Here is an 18729-nt window from a genome sequence, read left to right on the forward strand (position 1 = left end):
TCGCTTTAAGGTTTCTGTTGTTCCACAGATCCCTAACTCGTTCACACACAGAAACTTGACTACACCACCAGTGCTCTTTACATAATATCGGTTCTTTTCAAGCTGTGTTTTACCTGCCAGCATACAGTTGATGATTTCCCGTGTTGCCTCTATGCATTTGTGGTCAGACCAGGTGGCTGCAGCCTGTACATGACTGTGGCTGGATGCATGCTTCTGTTATCCCCTGTCATGTAAGTCTTAATGTAATGTAGGTCAAACTATAAGTTTCACTAGCAGCATAGCATTCACGAACTGAGAGAATCGGTAAACGTTCTAGAAAAGTCACCGTAATTATATCTTTAAAAAGGTGGTAGTGTGTTACTTGTTAGTGTGTGGAACACTAGTGATCACCGATTTTTGGGGAACTATTCTCTGCTGCTGGGGGCGGGACTTTGTAGAGGTCTGGCAAACACCAATCATTCTCCTCAGTCTGTCCTTCTCCTTTCATCAAATTAATTTGAGTTGATGCAAATGGGCTGCTGATGGAAATTCGCTAGTAGTTAAATCTGGTGCAAAGCATCTCCTCTCTCTGAGATTACTGTTTTTGTACATGATCCCTGACAATTTTTTTTCATAATAAACAAAAACTTAACCAAAGTTAAACTAACATTTAGAACACTAATTTGTTCCAATCCATACACGAGATAGAGCAGGTTATGCGTTTGAGTGTGTGATTTGTCACGAACAGTGTGACCGTGTGTGTGTTTTTACTTGCTTTGCCTTGCCCTGTGTGTGTGCAATCTGAGTCATCAGAGTTCATAGTTGTCATAGCAACACCCCTCCCCCTCGGCATGCTCCGAGAGACACTCTGCATCGGACGGGTCTGCTTCAGAGCTCTGTGTTTGTCCCTGAACACGACGAGAAGAGGGGGTGGGCAGTGGGTGATTTTGGAGGCGGGCTATAGGCTACCCAGCCACTCAGAAGTTAGAAATGGTACTGGAATTTTCTTTGCTATTTTTCCATTGGCTGAACAAAAAAAAAAGTTTTTCTTCACTTTTGATTGGGTGGGCAAGACGCTCGTTTGGGTGGGCTGAGCCCACCCCTGCCCATAGCCACCGCCGGCCTTGCCACAAATCATTACCAAGAAACTCACAAGTTATTTCTGTTTATTTAATTCATGATCAGTTTTTCCTTGCTTTGTAGCTTAATTGCTGCAAATATCCATCCATGATTGTTACGCTCCCTGTTGCCATACTGCTCTGGAGAGTGTGTTGAGTGTGTACAACTGCATGGCATTCAGATGAACTTAGCATAATGCGGATCCAATCAAACAATCAATTCAAATGGGGACAGTCTGCATTTTTGGTTTAAATATGGTTATAACATTACGTTTACGTTCACATTCTCCTTCAAACGATCCCTCAAAACCCATCTTTTTAAACTTGGTTTTAATGTTATTTATCTATATATTCTTGTTCTCTCGATGTAGGGATGTAGTGTCTTTGAGTAGTGAAAAAATCGCTATACAAAATATGTATAACAAAATAATGCATTATTATTATTTTATTATTAGATTAGATTACTAGAGCTACTGTACCTGTTGTCTGTATTGCATGGTTTGTAACACCAAGGAGGGAGGGGCCGAAGGCAGGGGGTTCCATACTGCAGTAGGCCTAACAGAGCTAGGCTATATCACCAGTAAATCTGGATTTTTAGTTAAAACATGGAACCAATTAAAATATTTAGCAGGTTATAACAAAGACTAGGAATGTAAAGCCGTAATGTTCTACGTAATTTCAATAAATGCCCCAAATTCCCTCAATGGAATTGGTCTGTAATGGGCAGCGATCTTTGTCTACCATATAGGGCAGAGGTGGGGGGAATTCCAGTTTCTGAGGGAATTTATCATCTAATCTTGGCTACTGATGATCATTCTGAGATATTGATCTTGAAAGGAAAGAGATTCAAGAGATTGAAGTTAGATTCAGTTTAAAGTGCATTCCACACACATGATAAAAATAAATGGTGTAAGATGTGACAAAATGTATGCTATTTAATGTAATTTAATTAATCAGATCAAATAACATCTATGGGAAGTTGAATAGCCTACTGTACTATCATAGTGCAGAACAAAATGTTGCAAAGCATCCAGAAAAAATGAAATTGTTTCCCTCACTGAATGTATGCATTATCCAATTCCCTGCACGACTGTTTCTTGTGCTTTGCTTGCTTTATTTAGTGTGAGCTTGCAGCATTCAAGTGTACCATTCTAAAGCAACCACAGTCTGGTTGAATCGAATTAACACTGACTGTGTTAAAAGCATTAACATTTCTAAACTTGAATACATAATCTTAATGCTGTGAACCATGTTGCATAATTCAAGGTGATCCTCTCCATCAACAACAGCAGAGTGCATTATATAGGTCCCTTCTGTAGGTATTGGGAATTCAAGATAGGGCACAAACCTCCCCCACATCAGGTTGTCGTCATTGAAATAACCTCTCACTGAATTTACAGAGGAGCTAAAAAAGTGATGAAAGTAGGGGGCAATCACTCACAGTCAGGTGAAATCAGTAGAGAGAGACAGAGGAGAATAATAGTGTGTAGGTTCATTACTGAAAGATTTGTTACTCTCCATCACTTTTCCCACATTTTGTTATGTTACAGTCTTATTCTAAAACGGATTCAATTATTTTTTTTCCTTATCAATGTACACACAACACCCCATAATGACAAAGCGAAAACAGGTTTTTAGAAACATTTCTAAAAACCTGTTTTGGCTTTGTCATTATGGGGTATTTTATTGATAAAATTAATTTAATCCACTTTAGAATAAGGCTGTAACATAACAAAATGTGGAAAAAGTGAAGTGAAAGTCTGAATACTTTCCAAATATTGTGTGTGTGTGTGTGTGTGTGTGTGTGTGTGTGTGTGTGTGTGTGTGTGTGTGTGTGTGTGTGTGTGTGTGTGTGAGTGAGTGAGTGAGTGAGGGGTGGTGGGTGTGGGGGAGTGTAAAGTCAGTCCCCTCCCAATCCTGCCCCTGGGCTGAATGCCACATTCACATTAAGATCAGTCCGATGGGCTCTTGTAAACTGTACATCAACACTCCCTCTGAGGGACCCGAGCGGCGTACTGCACACCCTCGGCAAATGAACCATGACAAGAACCCTGCTATTTTTAAAGAGAGCACTTCACAAGGCATTGGCTCCCCCTCACTGGCTGGGGTGATTATCTAGGAGAACATACTGAGGTCTTTGGCAGGGTTAAATACTGCTAAAATGGTCAAGGCAGCACGTAACAGTGACTAGACTTCCGAATACGAGAATAATGGCCAAAAGGACAATAATAAGATCTTCCAGCAAGGTGTGTTTAATCCGAGCGCTATCACAGTCTATGAAGTGTTCTGAATCCTGAGTCCTACAAAGTGACTTTTAATACATTTCCCAGGTACCCCCTTTTAAAGGAAAGTCATACACAATATGAGGCATTCTCTTTGCATATAGGACACCAAGTTTTCTTTCCAAGAATGGACTCCAAGAGTGTGCATAAAGAAGTGTCTCAACAGCTGTTCTCTCTCGTCTACGGGGCTTTTGGATTGAGATTCAATCCATTGCTGATAGCAATTGTTCAGAGTTCAGAATTGGTCGAAAAATTGGCAGTCTGGCTGCATGTGTGCTGGATGGCCATCATTGAACAGGTCACGCCATAGAACTACAGGTTCCCCAATCAGGTGTCAACTCCTTCCGTCCAGGACACTGCTATACAAATGAAATGCACATCTGCAATGGATTGATTTAATCCCAGCCAAAAAGTGAGGTCAAAGCAGATGAATTCTGTAACAGCAGACCAGTCCAAGTGAGGGGAGGGAGTTGTGATTTACTGGAGTATCAGCTTATTCTAGAGAACTGTTTGTCCGTCTGTAACTGTCTGAGCCATAACGATGTTGAGAAGTCACGGTTGCCAAGCAAACAAATAAACAAACAAAAACAGATATCTCTCTCTCTCTTTCTCTCTCTTTCTCTCTCTCTCTGTTTGCCCTGAGGTATTATCTTGGGTCTCCTGTCAAACAGGCTTGCCCTCTCTTTAAGACTAATCTCACTAAACTGACTGCCTCTCTTCGGATCTAACAGAGTGCGTCGCTGAGGGGGCTTTGACAGAAAAACACACATCCCAGCTCCAGTCCAATTCCCCAAATTACAGATGATACTCCTGGGACACGCCAGACAGAGTAGTAGCTAGGAGAGAAAGCCCACTCATCTCACTTACCGGCTTAGACAAGATCTGTGAGGCTGATACACCCCCTCCGTAGCGCCCTGAAAAATTTAATACCACTACTGTATGTGGGGAATCGCATGGGATTAACTTCTATAACCTGTTTATCATAATCTTTATCCCATAGGTATGAATAATGAATCTCTTTGCTTTCTTTCCTTCTTTTTCTGTTTTCATCACAGAGGAGGCGAGAGGCAGGGATGTAATGCTTCTCACATCATTCTTTGCTCTGTGAAAATACTACTGCACCCCCCCTCTTTCCCCCACTCGCGCACGAACGCCACATTCCATCTGCCTCCTCCTAACAACATGTGGCTGGTGCTCTCTACACCTCCCAGAGTCTCTTCACTTCAACAGCGTCGCATGGTGCCATGAAACACACATGCATGTAAGCCTGCCGTCTATCTCTCCTCCTTTAACCCCTCCTTCAAGTTGCAATTAGACGCTGTCGTTGTTTTATCTGATTCTCTCCAGCACTGGTCACGGGGTTGTGGACCAACCACCACAGGAGAAGAAGAAGAAGAAAAAGAAGAAGAAGAAGGAGAAGAAAAAGAAGAAGAAGACGAAGAAGAAGAAGACGAAGAAGAACACCTTTCAAAACGAAGAACAAGAACAAGAAAAAAGAGAGGGACAATAACAGGAAGTGTGACCGGGGGAACTGGGCTGATCTCTGTGGCCACTGGGCTGGCCTGGATGTCCTGAGTGCCTACCTCTGAGCTCAGACTGGACTCACAGCCAACAGTGGACAGCACTACAGCTACACACTACAACTGCTCTTTTACAGCACTTGACCAGGATCTACCTTGGATTGATATTCACCTTACTTACTTACTTACTGGGGAAAACTGAACAGGAGAAGATCTGAATATCTCGCTAGTAAGTCATTGTTAAACTGTATTTGTTTGGGTATAGGAAGTAGGCTACAGAATAAAATAACATAAACACTTGTTATAGAGTATATTGTATGTTGTTGAATCCAAAAATTATATGACAGCTCATTAGCTTTCTTTTTGCTTCACATTGATGTGAGAAAGATATCAATGTTTCGGTCAACAGACCTTCACCAGAGTGATACCCACAACGACTCTAACATTTATAACAGGCTGTACTAATACCTTGTAGTCAAAGTGGAGAAAGCAAAAACAAATCCTTAAACCATCTGCGCTTCTTGAGTTACACAATAGCAAAATAGTTTCTTAAGCCATTGTGATGTTATAGTGTGGTTGAGGGACGCAACCTGTTCCATGACACAAATAGCAAGTGTAACCCACCCTCAGATATGGTCATTTTTATTTGACAACTACTGTTGACCATTGCATACTATATACTGTACTTATACTGTACATACATACATACATACATACATACATACATACATACATACTGTACTTATACTGTACATCAATAGATTTAGAACAATTTAAACTACACCAAATTGTGTACCAACAGTGTGATTGATAACCAAGTCATTTAAACAAGTTAATATACTAATGGGAGCTGCTTTTCATTCATATCAAGCTTTAATAAATTGTCATGAATAGTTCACCAGTGAAACCAAAACATAGCTGTTAATATATTATATAACTATACTGAAAAATTGTGTGTGTGTGTGTGTGTGTGTGTGTGTGTGTCTGTGCGTGCGTGCGTGCGTGCGTGCGTGCGTGCGTGCGTGCGTGCGTGCGTGCGTGCGTGCGTGCGTGTGTAGACGGCTCATCAGTAACAGACGGAGTTTCCAAGAGGAGTGAGTAACAGATTGTTGGAAGCTGCTCTGTGATTAAACCTTAAATCTTAATCTACAGCGTGCAAACCAGTGTGCAAACACACACACACACACACACACACACACACACACACACACACACACACACATACACCCACGTCACACACACACACACACACACACACACACACACAAACACACACACATCACACAATTTTCACAATATTAAGGCTATGAAATAAATTTTTAAGAAATGCCCAAGGTCAAAATAATTTGATACATGGACAACTGTATGAGATGGAAATGGAGTGTTTTTACTTATGTATGAATAAACATACAGCATACAGATGAATCCATATCATGTATGGGGGAGTCTTGCTTTACAGTATATGCTACTTTGACTGCGACTACTCACCACAAAGGCACACTTACAAGTGAATTACATGAGTCATACGGGACTAGGATTTATTCAAGCAGAATAATATACAGCATTTTTCAAAATATTTATTTTTTTCTAGCAACTAAGATGACTTCAAGAGAACTTCTGAATAAATTCTGTCTAATCATATTGCATTGACGATGATGTGAGATATATTGGTGAAAAAATCGAGTCTGTACACAGGCAAAGGCATTGAAATGAAAGATCAGCATACTCTTTTTGAGGAGTCAGGGGGAGACGGGGGGAGGAATTGAATGGCAGGAAGGGTGTTAGGGCACAGTAGCATTTAGTGGAATGATGACCCTTCATTAGTAATTTCCCGAGGGCATTGTATTTACACTTCCTGTACGGACATAGGGCCGTATTGAACGTCATGAGCTCACTAGCAGGACAGGGAGACATTTAAAAAAAATGTCTGAACCTTTTCAGTTTTTCATGTCAGTCATTCAGACATTAATTAAAGTAATCTATTCTCGTTGTTTTTGGAGGTCAGAAGAATATGAGATTAAGCTATTTCGGAACATTTACGAATTATAGGGTTAGGGCTAATTTGAATATCCACTGCTAATGGCTGGTAACAATAAAAATGTAATAATCCAGATGAAATCTTTAATGCCTTGCTATCCCCTTGACCACAAAGACAAGGACCATTTCAGCTCTACTTTTCTCAGAAAAGTTACCTGTTTTCGTTTGAAACTAACCCATTTCATGCAGTACACTGTTGGAAATGAAATTGATTTAAACTGTAACTGTGTCAATGCTTGGTCAATGGCAGACAAAATATTACATTTAAAGTTGACTCTTTAATTTCACAGTCCACTATCAACCTGGTATATCCTCAGAAATGCAATTATAGTAAAACAGTAGTTACATAGTAATGACCAAATAAATACTGTTTGGTTCATTCTAAACTACAGGGTTATGTAGTAATTATGTATACTTAATCTATATCTTTCAGCTATACTTCAGATCCACTAGGCACACAAAGTCTTCTGTCATATTAATGTCATACTCCCCTGCCATTGCCTGAAGCCTGGATCAAATTCTCTGCTTCTTCCTACTCACTTAGATGATGACACAGTCTGTGTGGAGGCAGATGCCTGGGACAAAGCTATGGACAGGACTACTTGCTTTGGCCCTTACCCTTAGTCTAACCATGGCGGAGCATGGTGACAAACGCCAAGCACTCCAAGCCAATCAAGTTCTGCACAGGCATAAGAGAGAATGGCTGTGGAACTCCCGTTTTGTGGAGGAGGAGAAGCCAGCACCATTCCCATACAAAATTGGAAAGGTATGTGGTTGCTTTACCATATTGCACATGCACTACAGTTGCAAATACACTAATGCAACTAATATCAAATCAATAGGCCAAAATATACTGATATTTGAGAGGTTCAGCTTCAGCAGATGATTATTATATTGACATATGACAACGCACAGATAACAGGCATAATCTTCTGTTTGGGGGCAGTATTCTAGTTCTTATTCAGTTAACCATGTGGGTGACAAAAGTAGTAATGATTAATGGAATTTTGTCAAATAATTGCAGTAAATTCCATCATTCATCCAAGACTACATACAATAAATAATGCTGATGAAAAGCCACCGTTTTCTTTTAATAACATTCTTAAGTGACTTTAGATTATTTCTACAAATTACTCAAATACTGTATCTTACACCTGAAACAATTTGATTAAATGGCAAAAAAGAATATTCAGTGATGATTCTATCACTCCCATACAGCTGCATGTGTCATAGGTAGCTGATTGAAACATGATATGTTTTGTATAGTCGAGTGTCTGATAAGAGGAAAAATGACTGCTAGTTAACCATTACAGTATGTCTTAATCTAAAGGGACATTTCACTTGAAAAACCTTTTTGTTTCTTAAAATGAACTTTTGATGTTTACTCCCTAAAAAACTTTCATGATGATGCGTTTACAGAAGCAACAAAAACATGATATTAGGACAGCTATGAGGCTCATGACAATAATTATACTAACAATGGCTTTCCAGTAAAATGGCTTTGTGTTCTGCTATTTACAGCTTAAGTCAACCAAATCTGACATTAAGACACGATATGTCATTGAGGGCGAAGGTGCCAATACCATTTTCACCGTAGATGAGAAAGGCGACCTCTACGTCACTGAGAAGCTGGATAGAGAGGTGAAGAGTGAATACCATCTCAGAGCCCAACTGTTTGATGTTAACAACAACATGCTGGAGAGCGTGGGTGATTTTGTGGTCCAGGTCACAGATCTCAACGACAACTCTCCAGTTTTTTCTCAATCATTCAACGCGTCCATCATTGAGAGATCCAAAAGAGGTACAGAGGGAGATCAAATCTTTAATGCACTTAAGTTTGGTTAAGCTTTATTTTACAGTGTAATATTTATGGAGACGGATAGGCACTACACACTAGTCTTTCTGCGGTTTAAAAAAACATTTAAAAAATGATCTAAAACATTTACGTTTCAGGCATGCTGTTGTTTACTTTGAGAACACCTTCAAGTTGCTTAATCACATTTTTTACATTGTCTGCGCAGGAACTAAAGTGATAGAGGTCAAAGCCACTGATGCAGATGATCCAACAACTGCCAATGGAGAGCTTCGTTACACATTGTTAAAAGGGGGTGATATCTTTGATATAGACAGCACAACAGGTAGGATGTGTGTTCATTTGAATGCATGAAAAATAGATCTTTTCAAGTATTTATACTTTTCATATTTATTTATTGATGTGGTCACATCTCTAAAGGTGCATGAGTCGTGAATCAAGCCTAAGTAAATCTGCACATTTCAGGGATGCTCACCTCCAAGTATGAAAACCTGGACCGTGAAAGCCAGAGTCTCTACGTGGTTGTGGTCCAGGCCCAGGACATGCGAGGGATGACAACAGGGGGCACTGCCACCACCTCTGTCACTATCACAGTGAGCGACATCAATGACAACATGGCTACCTTTAAACAAAGTAAGGGCAGTCAGTCTTACTAGGACAAACCTTACTGGGATAACATGTATAGATGTTTTGGAATTACTGTTTAAAAGGGCATTTCAAATTATAGTTTATACTGTTAAGCACTACTACTGTTGTCTTTCAGAAGCTGCACGCTCTTATACTGTACATGGTTCCACAACTATAAATTGCATTTTTGACAGATATATTTAAACCAGGTCTCATCTCTTGCTCGCAGAATCCTATGAATTTAATGTGCCTGAGAACCAGAAGAGGGAAGTTAAAGTTGGCACCCTGGAGCTTGAGGACAGAGATGAGCTGCAGAATAAAGACCCCATCTTCACCATCGCTCCTCAATTCAACAACATGTTTGATATGGAGCGGAGCCCAACAAAAGATGGCACCCTGATGCTCAAACAGGTATTCCTGACCCCTAACTGTCAACCTTTCAGTGAAACTCATGCACATTCTCCTCAATAGCTAATCCTAAAGTTGCCTCACAGCACTAAACTAGATCACTATTCCACAGTATGCACGTGTCAGAGCAGAGACTGAAAAATCGAAACCATACTCCTTGAAAGAAATCATGAAGTCATGAAAATGTTAATATTGTATTATTATTATTATTATTATTATTATTATTATTATTATTCTGTTTGTGTATCAGTAGAGTCACTACATTATTGATAACAGCCTATGAGAGTGATATATTTTCTGAAGAATATACTGTGCTATGTGCAAGCATGTATTGAGTCTCTTCCTGTTTCATTAACAATTTTTACAGGGGCTTGATTATGAAACCAAGAGCAGCTACACATTCTTCGTGCACGTGAGGGAGAACAGCCTGCAGTCGCCTGCCGACAACAAGGATAATGCGGTGACTAAAGCCCAGATCACCATCAAAGTGCTCGATATTGATGAGCCACCGGTCTTTGGTAAGAGCATCTACAACTTCAACGTGATGGAGGAAGTCATGGTCAATAATATTGGAGTCGTTACGGCCAGGGATCCTGATCTAGTCAACAAAACCATACGGTATGCATCACACATTTGCACTAAGATAACACACAAAACTGAACTTTTTGTGCCACATTTGGCAAAGCAAGAACATGCTTGTAAATCATTTGTGAGCCATCTATGTCTGCCTTATATCAGGTTAAGGATTAGAATATTAGAATATCCTTTGTTTAAAGTGGGACCTTTCCCTATAAGGCATACATACTTCAGATGCATCACACATAATTTGTGTATGCTACAAAAAGGGCGATATAACAGCTTGTAACACTTTTGTCACACTTTCAAATGACATTTCTGAAGGCCTTCAAAGTGATCCTGTTTAAAGTGGTGCCTCTCTCAATGCAGGTACTCCATTGAGGATAAAGACTGTCCCATCGGTATAAACCCCATCACTGGACAACTGTTCACAGACAGGAAGTTGGATCGGGAGCTGGAGGCCACTCACATGTTTCAGGTTAAAGCAAAGGAGGAACCAAATGGTAAGATTACCTTCACTGTAGATCAAAGTTTTAACACAGAGGTCTCAAACTCTTACCCGCAATATGCGCTGGTTTTTATTCTTCCCTTTTAACTATAGTCTGATTTTGACCTGGAAATCAGGTGTGATGGACTCCCTGTCCAATCAGTTACTTTCAGTGATCAATCAAGTACAAGGGAGAAGCAAAAAACCCACTGACACTGCGACCCTCAAGGACTGGATTGTGATAATGTGTGAAAATGTAATTCATGACCAAACTTTTTCTTCTCTTAATTAAGGAAGAGTGTTCTCAAAGTGTGCTTCAAGTATTTGACAAACTGTGAGAGCATGCTTCCTTTCTCCTCCTAAGGACTGGAATCATACGTAAATGTCAACCTGCTGGTCCTTGATATCAACGACAATGAACCAGAGCTGTCCATTGAAGAGATTTTCATCTGTGAAAATGATATGATTGCCACGGTAGGCTGTTACTAAGAGATTTCATCAAGCAACCATATAATCAGTCTTTTAACTATCTAGCTGTTTGGTACACCACTGGAAGTTGTACACATTATGCCCCATTTCTTTCTCTCAACTAGACCATTGGGACAGTAAGAGCCACAGACAAAGATGATCAAACGCCCTCTTTCAGCTTCACATTGGTAAAGGACAGTGCCAACTTTTCACTCATCGATAACAAAGGTGAGAGCAAATGATGATTTGTACTGCATACAAGAATGGCAAAGTGGCACTCAATGTTTGTTGTTAAGCCTTCAGATTGGCAGACGGATGCACTCTACTAGTACCATGGTAGAAGGGGCGGTTGGGGTCAGTATAACAGGGACAATGTGGGGGTGGATGACAGGTTCAAATACAAGGCTCAGGATAAAGCTCCTGTCCCCAGTGGCTGAGAAATCGTCTGCGCAATGCTCTGGCTCTAAAGCAATCTGACGTCTGAACACTCCCCACCTAGTCAGGTGGAAACAAGAACAGCAACAAACCATGGAGAGCCTATGCAATATTAATAAAGTACAAGCTCTTTAAAAAGCCACAGCCCTTCATTACATATTTGGAGAGAAATGGTGATGGCCTCCCTCTTTGCTCTCTGGCTAGAGAAGGTTTCAGCAGTGCAGCACTGGGGTGTACTGCCTCGCTGGCTGCTCTGCATAGTAAAACTCAATGTGACATTTTACCATGTTATGATCAGCCAGCAACACGGCACACTGGGAGTGCTGCACATTAGCCCATGCGCAACAAGAGAAATGTCACAGAACAGAAGAACAGTGCAAAGTGTAGAAATGTGCATGTGAAGGCCATATCGATCTGAAGTATTACATCCATGATACTGTGGCTTACATGTCTGTCTGAATAGGTGTAATTTCACTCAAAATTAAAGGGAAAGTTCACCCAAATTACAAAATGACTTACCGTAATTTCCGGACTATAAGCCGCTACTTTTTTCCCACGCTTTGAACCTCGCGGCTTAAACAATGACGCGGCTAATTTATGGATTTTTCCCGCTTTCATGCCGCCAAAAAACTGAGCAAAAAACACATTATGTGACGGTGCTCAGTTTTTTGGCGGCATGAAGCTTTCATTAGACCAATGAAATTGCCGAACGGGTTAAGGTGAAACAATGTAACTGTTTAGATTAAATCGAGCGCGCTCAAACTTCCCATCATTCTGATTACGGTAGTCATTTTGAAAGCCAAAACAATCGCCACCGCAATGAAGTTTGAGGATTTTAGAGGTGGACCATCGTGGTGTCTCAGATTTATGAGACGTAAAGGCCTGTCCATCAGGGTAAGACGAGTCTGTGTCAGCAGCTCCCTCCCGACTACGAGGAAAAAGTTTCAAACTTCCGCAAATTCACTGATGCAAAGATAGCGGAGCATTCCATCGGCCCGCACGACATCATAAATATGGATGAGGTCGGTAGGCTTGGTAGGCTACTGTTTACCGCTAATTTTTGTTACAAGCCGTGTTTCGTTAAAGCCTATTTATTTTTGTTACAAGCCGTGTTTCGTTAAAGCCTGTGTAAAGTTCATTTGTTTCAATGTACCGGTAGGCACCTGCGGCTTATAATTTTTTTGTACCAAATATCAACAGAGGTCAATATACCATAAATTAGCATGATTTCAATGTAATGCCTAAATCATCAATCAAAGTGGGTTCAAGCAAGTCATTGAGCTCAACAATCCCTTTAAAAATTACTCAGAGATTAGTTGGGCAAGAAATTACCAATGGAATCTAAGAAACCAGTGCAATAATGTTTCAAAATGACGTTAAAATCCAAGCAGAGGAAACCTCTGATGACTAAGAAAGTGATTAACATTGGTAATGTTTAATCTCCTTCTAGATAATACAGCTAGCATTGTGTTGAAACATGGGACCTTCAGTGTGGATGACCCCAGGGATTACGTGCTGGAGATTGGGATCAACGATGGAGGCAGGCCTCCCAAGAGTAGCATCACCCCCCTGCCAATCAAAGTGTGCCGATGCGACAGCAAGAGGATCCACACCCAGTGCAAAGCAGCCCAACTTAAGATGGGTGTCAGTGTCCACGCCCTCATAGCCATTCTGCTATGTATCCTCACCATCCTGGGTGAGTTCAGTCAATGGGTGCATCTCAAATCTCTCAGCTGTTAGGAGGGAGATTGACTTAATATTTAAATTAAAATTAAGTGGCTTTCACTCCTCATGTCCTCTCCTTCCTCTGCATTGACATAAAAACACAGGATAGGTGAAAACAATATGGCAGAAATTGCCTTCACCAGCCAATGTTGTGACTTCAGTGCAGATGATGGGAAGGAGGAGGAAGCCATTTTAGACCATTGAGATTGGGCTACTCTCTCTCCTACAGCCCTCCTCCATTTTAACTGGCATCCCACTATACTGTACCATTGTCACTCATTTCAAGAAAAATACAACAGAGCTGATTGAAGAAGACACACACTTTGGCTTGTGGTGTTTTGGGGTTTTACCATGAAGTATTAATATTATGAGGCGAAGGCTAGATTATATCAATGATAAATGTGAGGAATTCAAATCCTGGGTGATGGCAGGCGACTCATTTCACGGGTTTTGTTGTTTTGTTTTATTTTAAGACAAGGTTGTATTTGTGAGGGATTTTACCTCTGTGTTGTTGATAGTATGAATAATGCACAATCACACACTACAAGCTATGTAAATAATGGCAAGAATGGGAAGTATTGAGCTGAATATTCTCTTTGATACTTTCTCGGCTCTGCTTTCTTGGGAGGAAGCCATTTGTCATATTAGATGAGCAATGTGCCAATGATGTTTTGTGAAAAGCTCCTAACTGAAGCAGAGAGAGAGAAGTAGCACTGCAGCAGACGTCTAACAAAAGCAGATATGTGGGAAAAACAGGAGAAGAATGAGAAGACTAATGAGAAGATGATCAGTTATGCAGCTGTCTTGTTATCAAAGACAGAATGAAGCAGAGATTAACTTTTAAACAAGGAGGTCATTATCCTATGAGTTCTCAAAGCAATTTACTGCAGATCCATTCAAGGAAGTATTTTCTCACAGATCTCATTTACTGTATGAAAGAAAAGCTTTTTGAGCCTATATATTTCTTGGTGCTTATTAAAACCACAAAGCATGTGGCACAGATATATCAGTAACAATTGACTTACCACTGACATGTATTAATAGGCATCCTTACTTGTTATAAGTCAGTCTTAGTCTATGTTATGTCTTTTCACTGATTCAAAATAGCTCATAATACCTGAGGATCATAATGAGATGGTAGTATGAAATTCTAAGTGTTATAATGCATTATAACCTTATCATAATGCACTACACCTGTTGCCATTAAGAAGTTTTTCTCATTTTTCTCATTTCAGTCATAGTCATCCTCATCGTTATGAGAAAGCGTTACCAGAAGGACACGCTAGTCACGCTGGGCAAGAACTCAGGGGAGATCCACGAGCAGTTGGTGACCTATGACGAGGAGGGCGGCGGTGAGATGGACACCAACGGCTACGACGTGTCGATCCTGACTTCGGCGTGCCACGACGGCACCATGAGACAGGGGCCCAGCCTCTATGCCATGGTGCAGAAACCCCCCGCTTGCAAGGGCGACATGGCCATGATGATCGAGGTGAAGAAAGACGAGGCAGACCATGACAGGGACGGGATCCCCTACGATACCCTACACATTTATGGCTATGAGGGGCCTGAGTCCCTGGCGGGAAGTCTCAGTTCCCTGGATAGCTCTTCAACCGGCTCGAACCTGGACTATGACTTTCTAAATGACTGGGGTCCTCGCTTCAGGACCCTGGCTGAGCTCTATGGGGTGGATGGATCTGGGAGTTACAGCCCATACTAAGAATACTGAGCCAAAAGACGTTGCTCAGCCCACCATCTTTGTTTGACCAACGTCACACTGGGATTAAAATCCACCACTAGTGCGTCCAATCATAGGACAGTATGAGTCCGTTCAAGCCTGTGCCAATTTAGGTCATTCTCTTTTGTGAGAATTTGCCCACTTGATGGTGTTGAAATAAAATTATTATTATTATTATTATTATTATTATTATTATTATTATTATTATTAGGGGGCTAAGTCCGTAGGGCATAGAACCCTATTGTTATTGTTAGGGTTTTTATTATTATTAAGATGCCATACTTGGCAGTATGATAGGAAGTGGTGACCACTACCCCCAAATGTAATATTCACCCCTTGGCCTAATGGGGGGGCTATAACAAGTTTGAAATTGCTAACTTTGAAAGGCCATATATTGATTTTGCACCATTTTGAATTTTGTGAAAAACACCTAAAAAACTAAGGCTTTTACAGTTATTGACCTATCAGCACCAAACTTGGTATGTAGCATCAATGAACAGAGGTGCTTACAAGATCCAGGTGTGGTCTCTTACATAAATGGTTATAAGTCAAAGACAATTACTCCTATCATGAAACTTTCACAGGTCTATTAAGCTCTCAGGGTCATACCCCTAAAGCGACATGCAAATCAACCAAAAGTGGGCACCATAATAGCCATCTTTTGATATCTTTGTTGATGTGGTTAACCAAATTAAATCTGGTTCACATGCTCTGCATAAGCCAATATCTTAAACGTGGTCATGTTTGGACATATTGTTGGGCTTGTAGACATGGTCTATCATATAAATGCCTATAAATCAAAGACGGTTTGCACTATCATTATGAAACTTGGAACACAAATTTTCTCTGCCTACTGTTTTATTAGGAACAAATTTCAGAATATTAGGCAATGACTTCATCAACAAGGTCACATCTCCAAGACTCTCCCTTGACCATTCTCAGATAGCCGTTTGATCCCATGACCTTGCCATTAGGCTTAGACCCTGTTAATAGTTGCTTGCAGCTTTAATTTTATCTTCGTCTTCTTCTTCTTCTTTTTCTTCTTCTTTTTCTTTTTCTTCTTCTTCTTCTTCTTCTTCTTCTTCTTCTTCTTCTTCTTCGTCTTCTTCTTCTTCCCTGTGACACATTTCTGATGACAAAAAGAGGAAAAAAAACAGATCTCTTTTCTATATTTTTATTTTTTTCTGTCATGTAAATATGACAATTAAGGGACACAGTTTTGATGTAAAACAGTTCATTCGTGATGCACACCAGAACACCATCTTCATTTGATACCTAAAGAAGATAAAAACTAAACATTTCCAACTAAGTTTAATTACTCATCATATAAAAATAAGTGTAAACTTTACTTTTGATGTATGTTTTTTTTTTTTTTTGCTGTAGTAGATGGTGAGTCATTGTGTTGGTCTGAATTGTCCTTCAGACAGACTGAGATTTCTCATCAGGAAGACTATTGCCCAGGGAGCTTGGCAGGAAATGTCGATAACTGAGCTTAGAAAGAATTAAAGTCCGTCCCCAGTATATTTGACAGGAATCATCAACACATCAATTGTTGTGGATGGAGCTTAAGTCTCTAAGGTCCACTATAACAACAGTATTACAACCTACTCAGGAAACATGAAGTAGCACAGTAGCAGATTTTATCTGAATTACTTTAACCTTTCATCTCTGAGTAAATGCTTACATTTTTTATATCTGTCATTATTTATTTATTTTTTACATCAACTCAGATTACTAAAGTAATAATCTGGCTATCTAAAAAGGTTCAAGTTTAGCTTCATTGCCATTGTGATTCTCTACTGAAGACAGAAAGTCAGGAGCAACGCTTTAGTCCTATTTTCATTTTCATTATATCTTGTATTTAGACCGTTTCCCCTTGTACTAAAACTTTGCCTACTTGGAACCACATCTCATAAACTATGGATACAATATGTGGAAGCCATCTTACCATTTTCCTGTTGGGATCATATACACAGAGAGCTGAGCTCCCATCAACCTCTCTCAAACAGTGGACTCAACCCCTCCAATCACCCAAACAAAACACTGGAATCTAGCTTCCTGTACATATGCGAGCGAGGAAGCCCTCTTCCTGCCCTGTTATCTTTTAAGTAAAACAACACATTGTGGCCCTTTTCCTGTTTTCCTGCCTGGGAAAAAACCTTGGAAGAGGGAAAAATATATAAAGAACAATGTCGAAGGCATGATGGCTTTACCACCAGGCAACTTTTAATTTTTTGTGTCGCCCATCTACCAAAGATCTGTATGGTGAAACTTGCAGGGGTTACACCAAGTTGCCACTATAGTAAGCTGTGCTATGATTTAACTCCAGTACTCCAATTCTATCCAACATAACCAATCTATGTTACTGGTGGTTCTATGTTCTGATGGGAATCACTGCGAATCACAAACTCAGTTGAAAAGGGAACTCTCATTGTTAATGGTGCTCTGTATAATCATATGTAAAACTTGTGGAATCATTTTCAAAAGGCAATAAGACTTGGCAATACTTTATCTATGTTAATTAAATTGTGAGTACTGGAAATATAGTTTTGTCTACACTGTATAGGAAATGTGCCTGAAGATTAATTGATTTTGGCCTCACATCCTTTTGCATTATTTCAACATGACTTTTCTTGATACTGGTTTATGTCTGCTGTAAAGTGTAAAATAAGAAGTTTTTTTCCATATTTTTTTACACCTGAGTGATAGTGTATGTGTACTGTATGCATTGTATGTGCGAGTCTACCTGTACACTGTAAATACACACCAGTAGGTGTCAGTATTAGGCACCAAATGAGAGGGGAAAAACATTGAAATGCATTTCTTTTGTATGCAGACACTATTTAATAAGGGAGCAATATGTGCCTTGGTTTATGAAAGTCTGTTAATGGTGAACACAACCCTTTCTGCGGTTAGTTTTGTGAAAATCAACTGCTTTTTCTTAAAAAACTATTTTGTATGTGTAGAATAAACATATCACTCAAATAAGGAGCACCATGTTTGTACTTTATTGTTCCCAAATGCCAGGTGAAAATAAAACTACATTTCATAATTGTACATTTTCAAAATATAATTTAGGGAAATTGGCCAATGCAGTGGTTTGTTTTAGAGCACCGTAATAAATCTTTCTATAAAGTAAGATTAAAATATGATAATAATGTCTAAACTAAACTGGTTTGTAAAGTCATTAGTGTCAGAGGGTTGTTTTCAGGTGTCTTCAAAACCAGCGAGAGGGGATCCCCGAGGTCCAAAGGAACATAGGAGGTGCCCATGTGCATACTGTATACGATCATAGAGATATCCATAATGCTTTGCTCACAGACACAAGAGGAAATGCCATAGTGATGTCACACTCCCAGCACCACTCAGTTAACACCCAGTGGGGATTTCCTGAATCTTCACACACACACACACACACACACACACACACACACACACACACACACACACACACACACACACACACACACACACACTTTTTCTTTCTGACATTTGAAAAGTTCAAGGAAAGTGTTT

The 18729-nt window shown here is 40.0% G+C and overlaps 1 protein-coding gene across 1 annotated transcript; it reads left to right on the plus strand.

Moving 5' to 3' along the window:
* Window positions 1-4716: 4716 nt before the first annotated feature.
* On the plus strand, window positions 4717-18321 carry cdh5 (cadherin 5). Its single transcript, XM_083664950.1, has 12 exons — window positions 4717-5128; window positions 7481-7702; window positions 8458-8737; window positions 8958-9074; window positions 9215-9382; window positions 9606-9787; window positions 10152-10402; window positions 10730-10863; window positions 11212-11321; window positions 11441-11543; window positions 13201-13446; window positions 14711-18321. The coding sequence occupies exons 2-12, from the start codon at window positions 7481-7483 to the stop codon at window positions 15193-15195; spliced, it is 2298 nt and encodes a 765-aa protein (XP_083521076.1). The 5' UTR covers window positions 4717-5128; the 3' UTR covers window positions 15196-18321.
* Window positions 18322-18729: the final 408 nt, after the last annotated feature.

The sequence above is a fragment of the Argentina silus genome (assembly GCF_951799395.1).
Source record: "Argentina silus genome assembly, chromosome: 2".
NCBI classification, from domain to species: Eukaryota; Metazoa; Chordata; class Actinopteri; order Argentiniformes; family Argentinidae; genus Argentina; species Argentina silus.

What these genes read in the sequence shown, in the direction of transcription:
- cdh5 (XM_083664950.1), top strand. Translation starts at nt 7,481, where the DNA reads ATGATGACACAGTCTGTGTGGAGGCAGATGCCTGGGACAAAGCTATGG. An exon ending in CATTGAGAGATCCAAAAGAG is followed by an intron (nt 8,738 to 8,957) that starts GTACAGAGGGAG and finishes TTGTCTGCGCAG; the next exon opens with GAACTAAAGTGATAGAGGTC. An exon ending in ATGTATCCTCACCATCCTGG is followed by an intron (nt 13,447 to 14,710) that starts GTGAGTTCAGTC and finishes TTCTCATTTCAG; the next exon opens with TCATAGTCATCCTCATCGTT.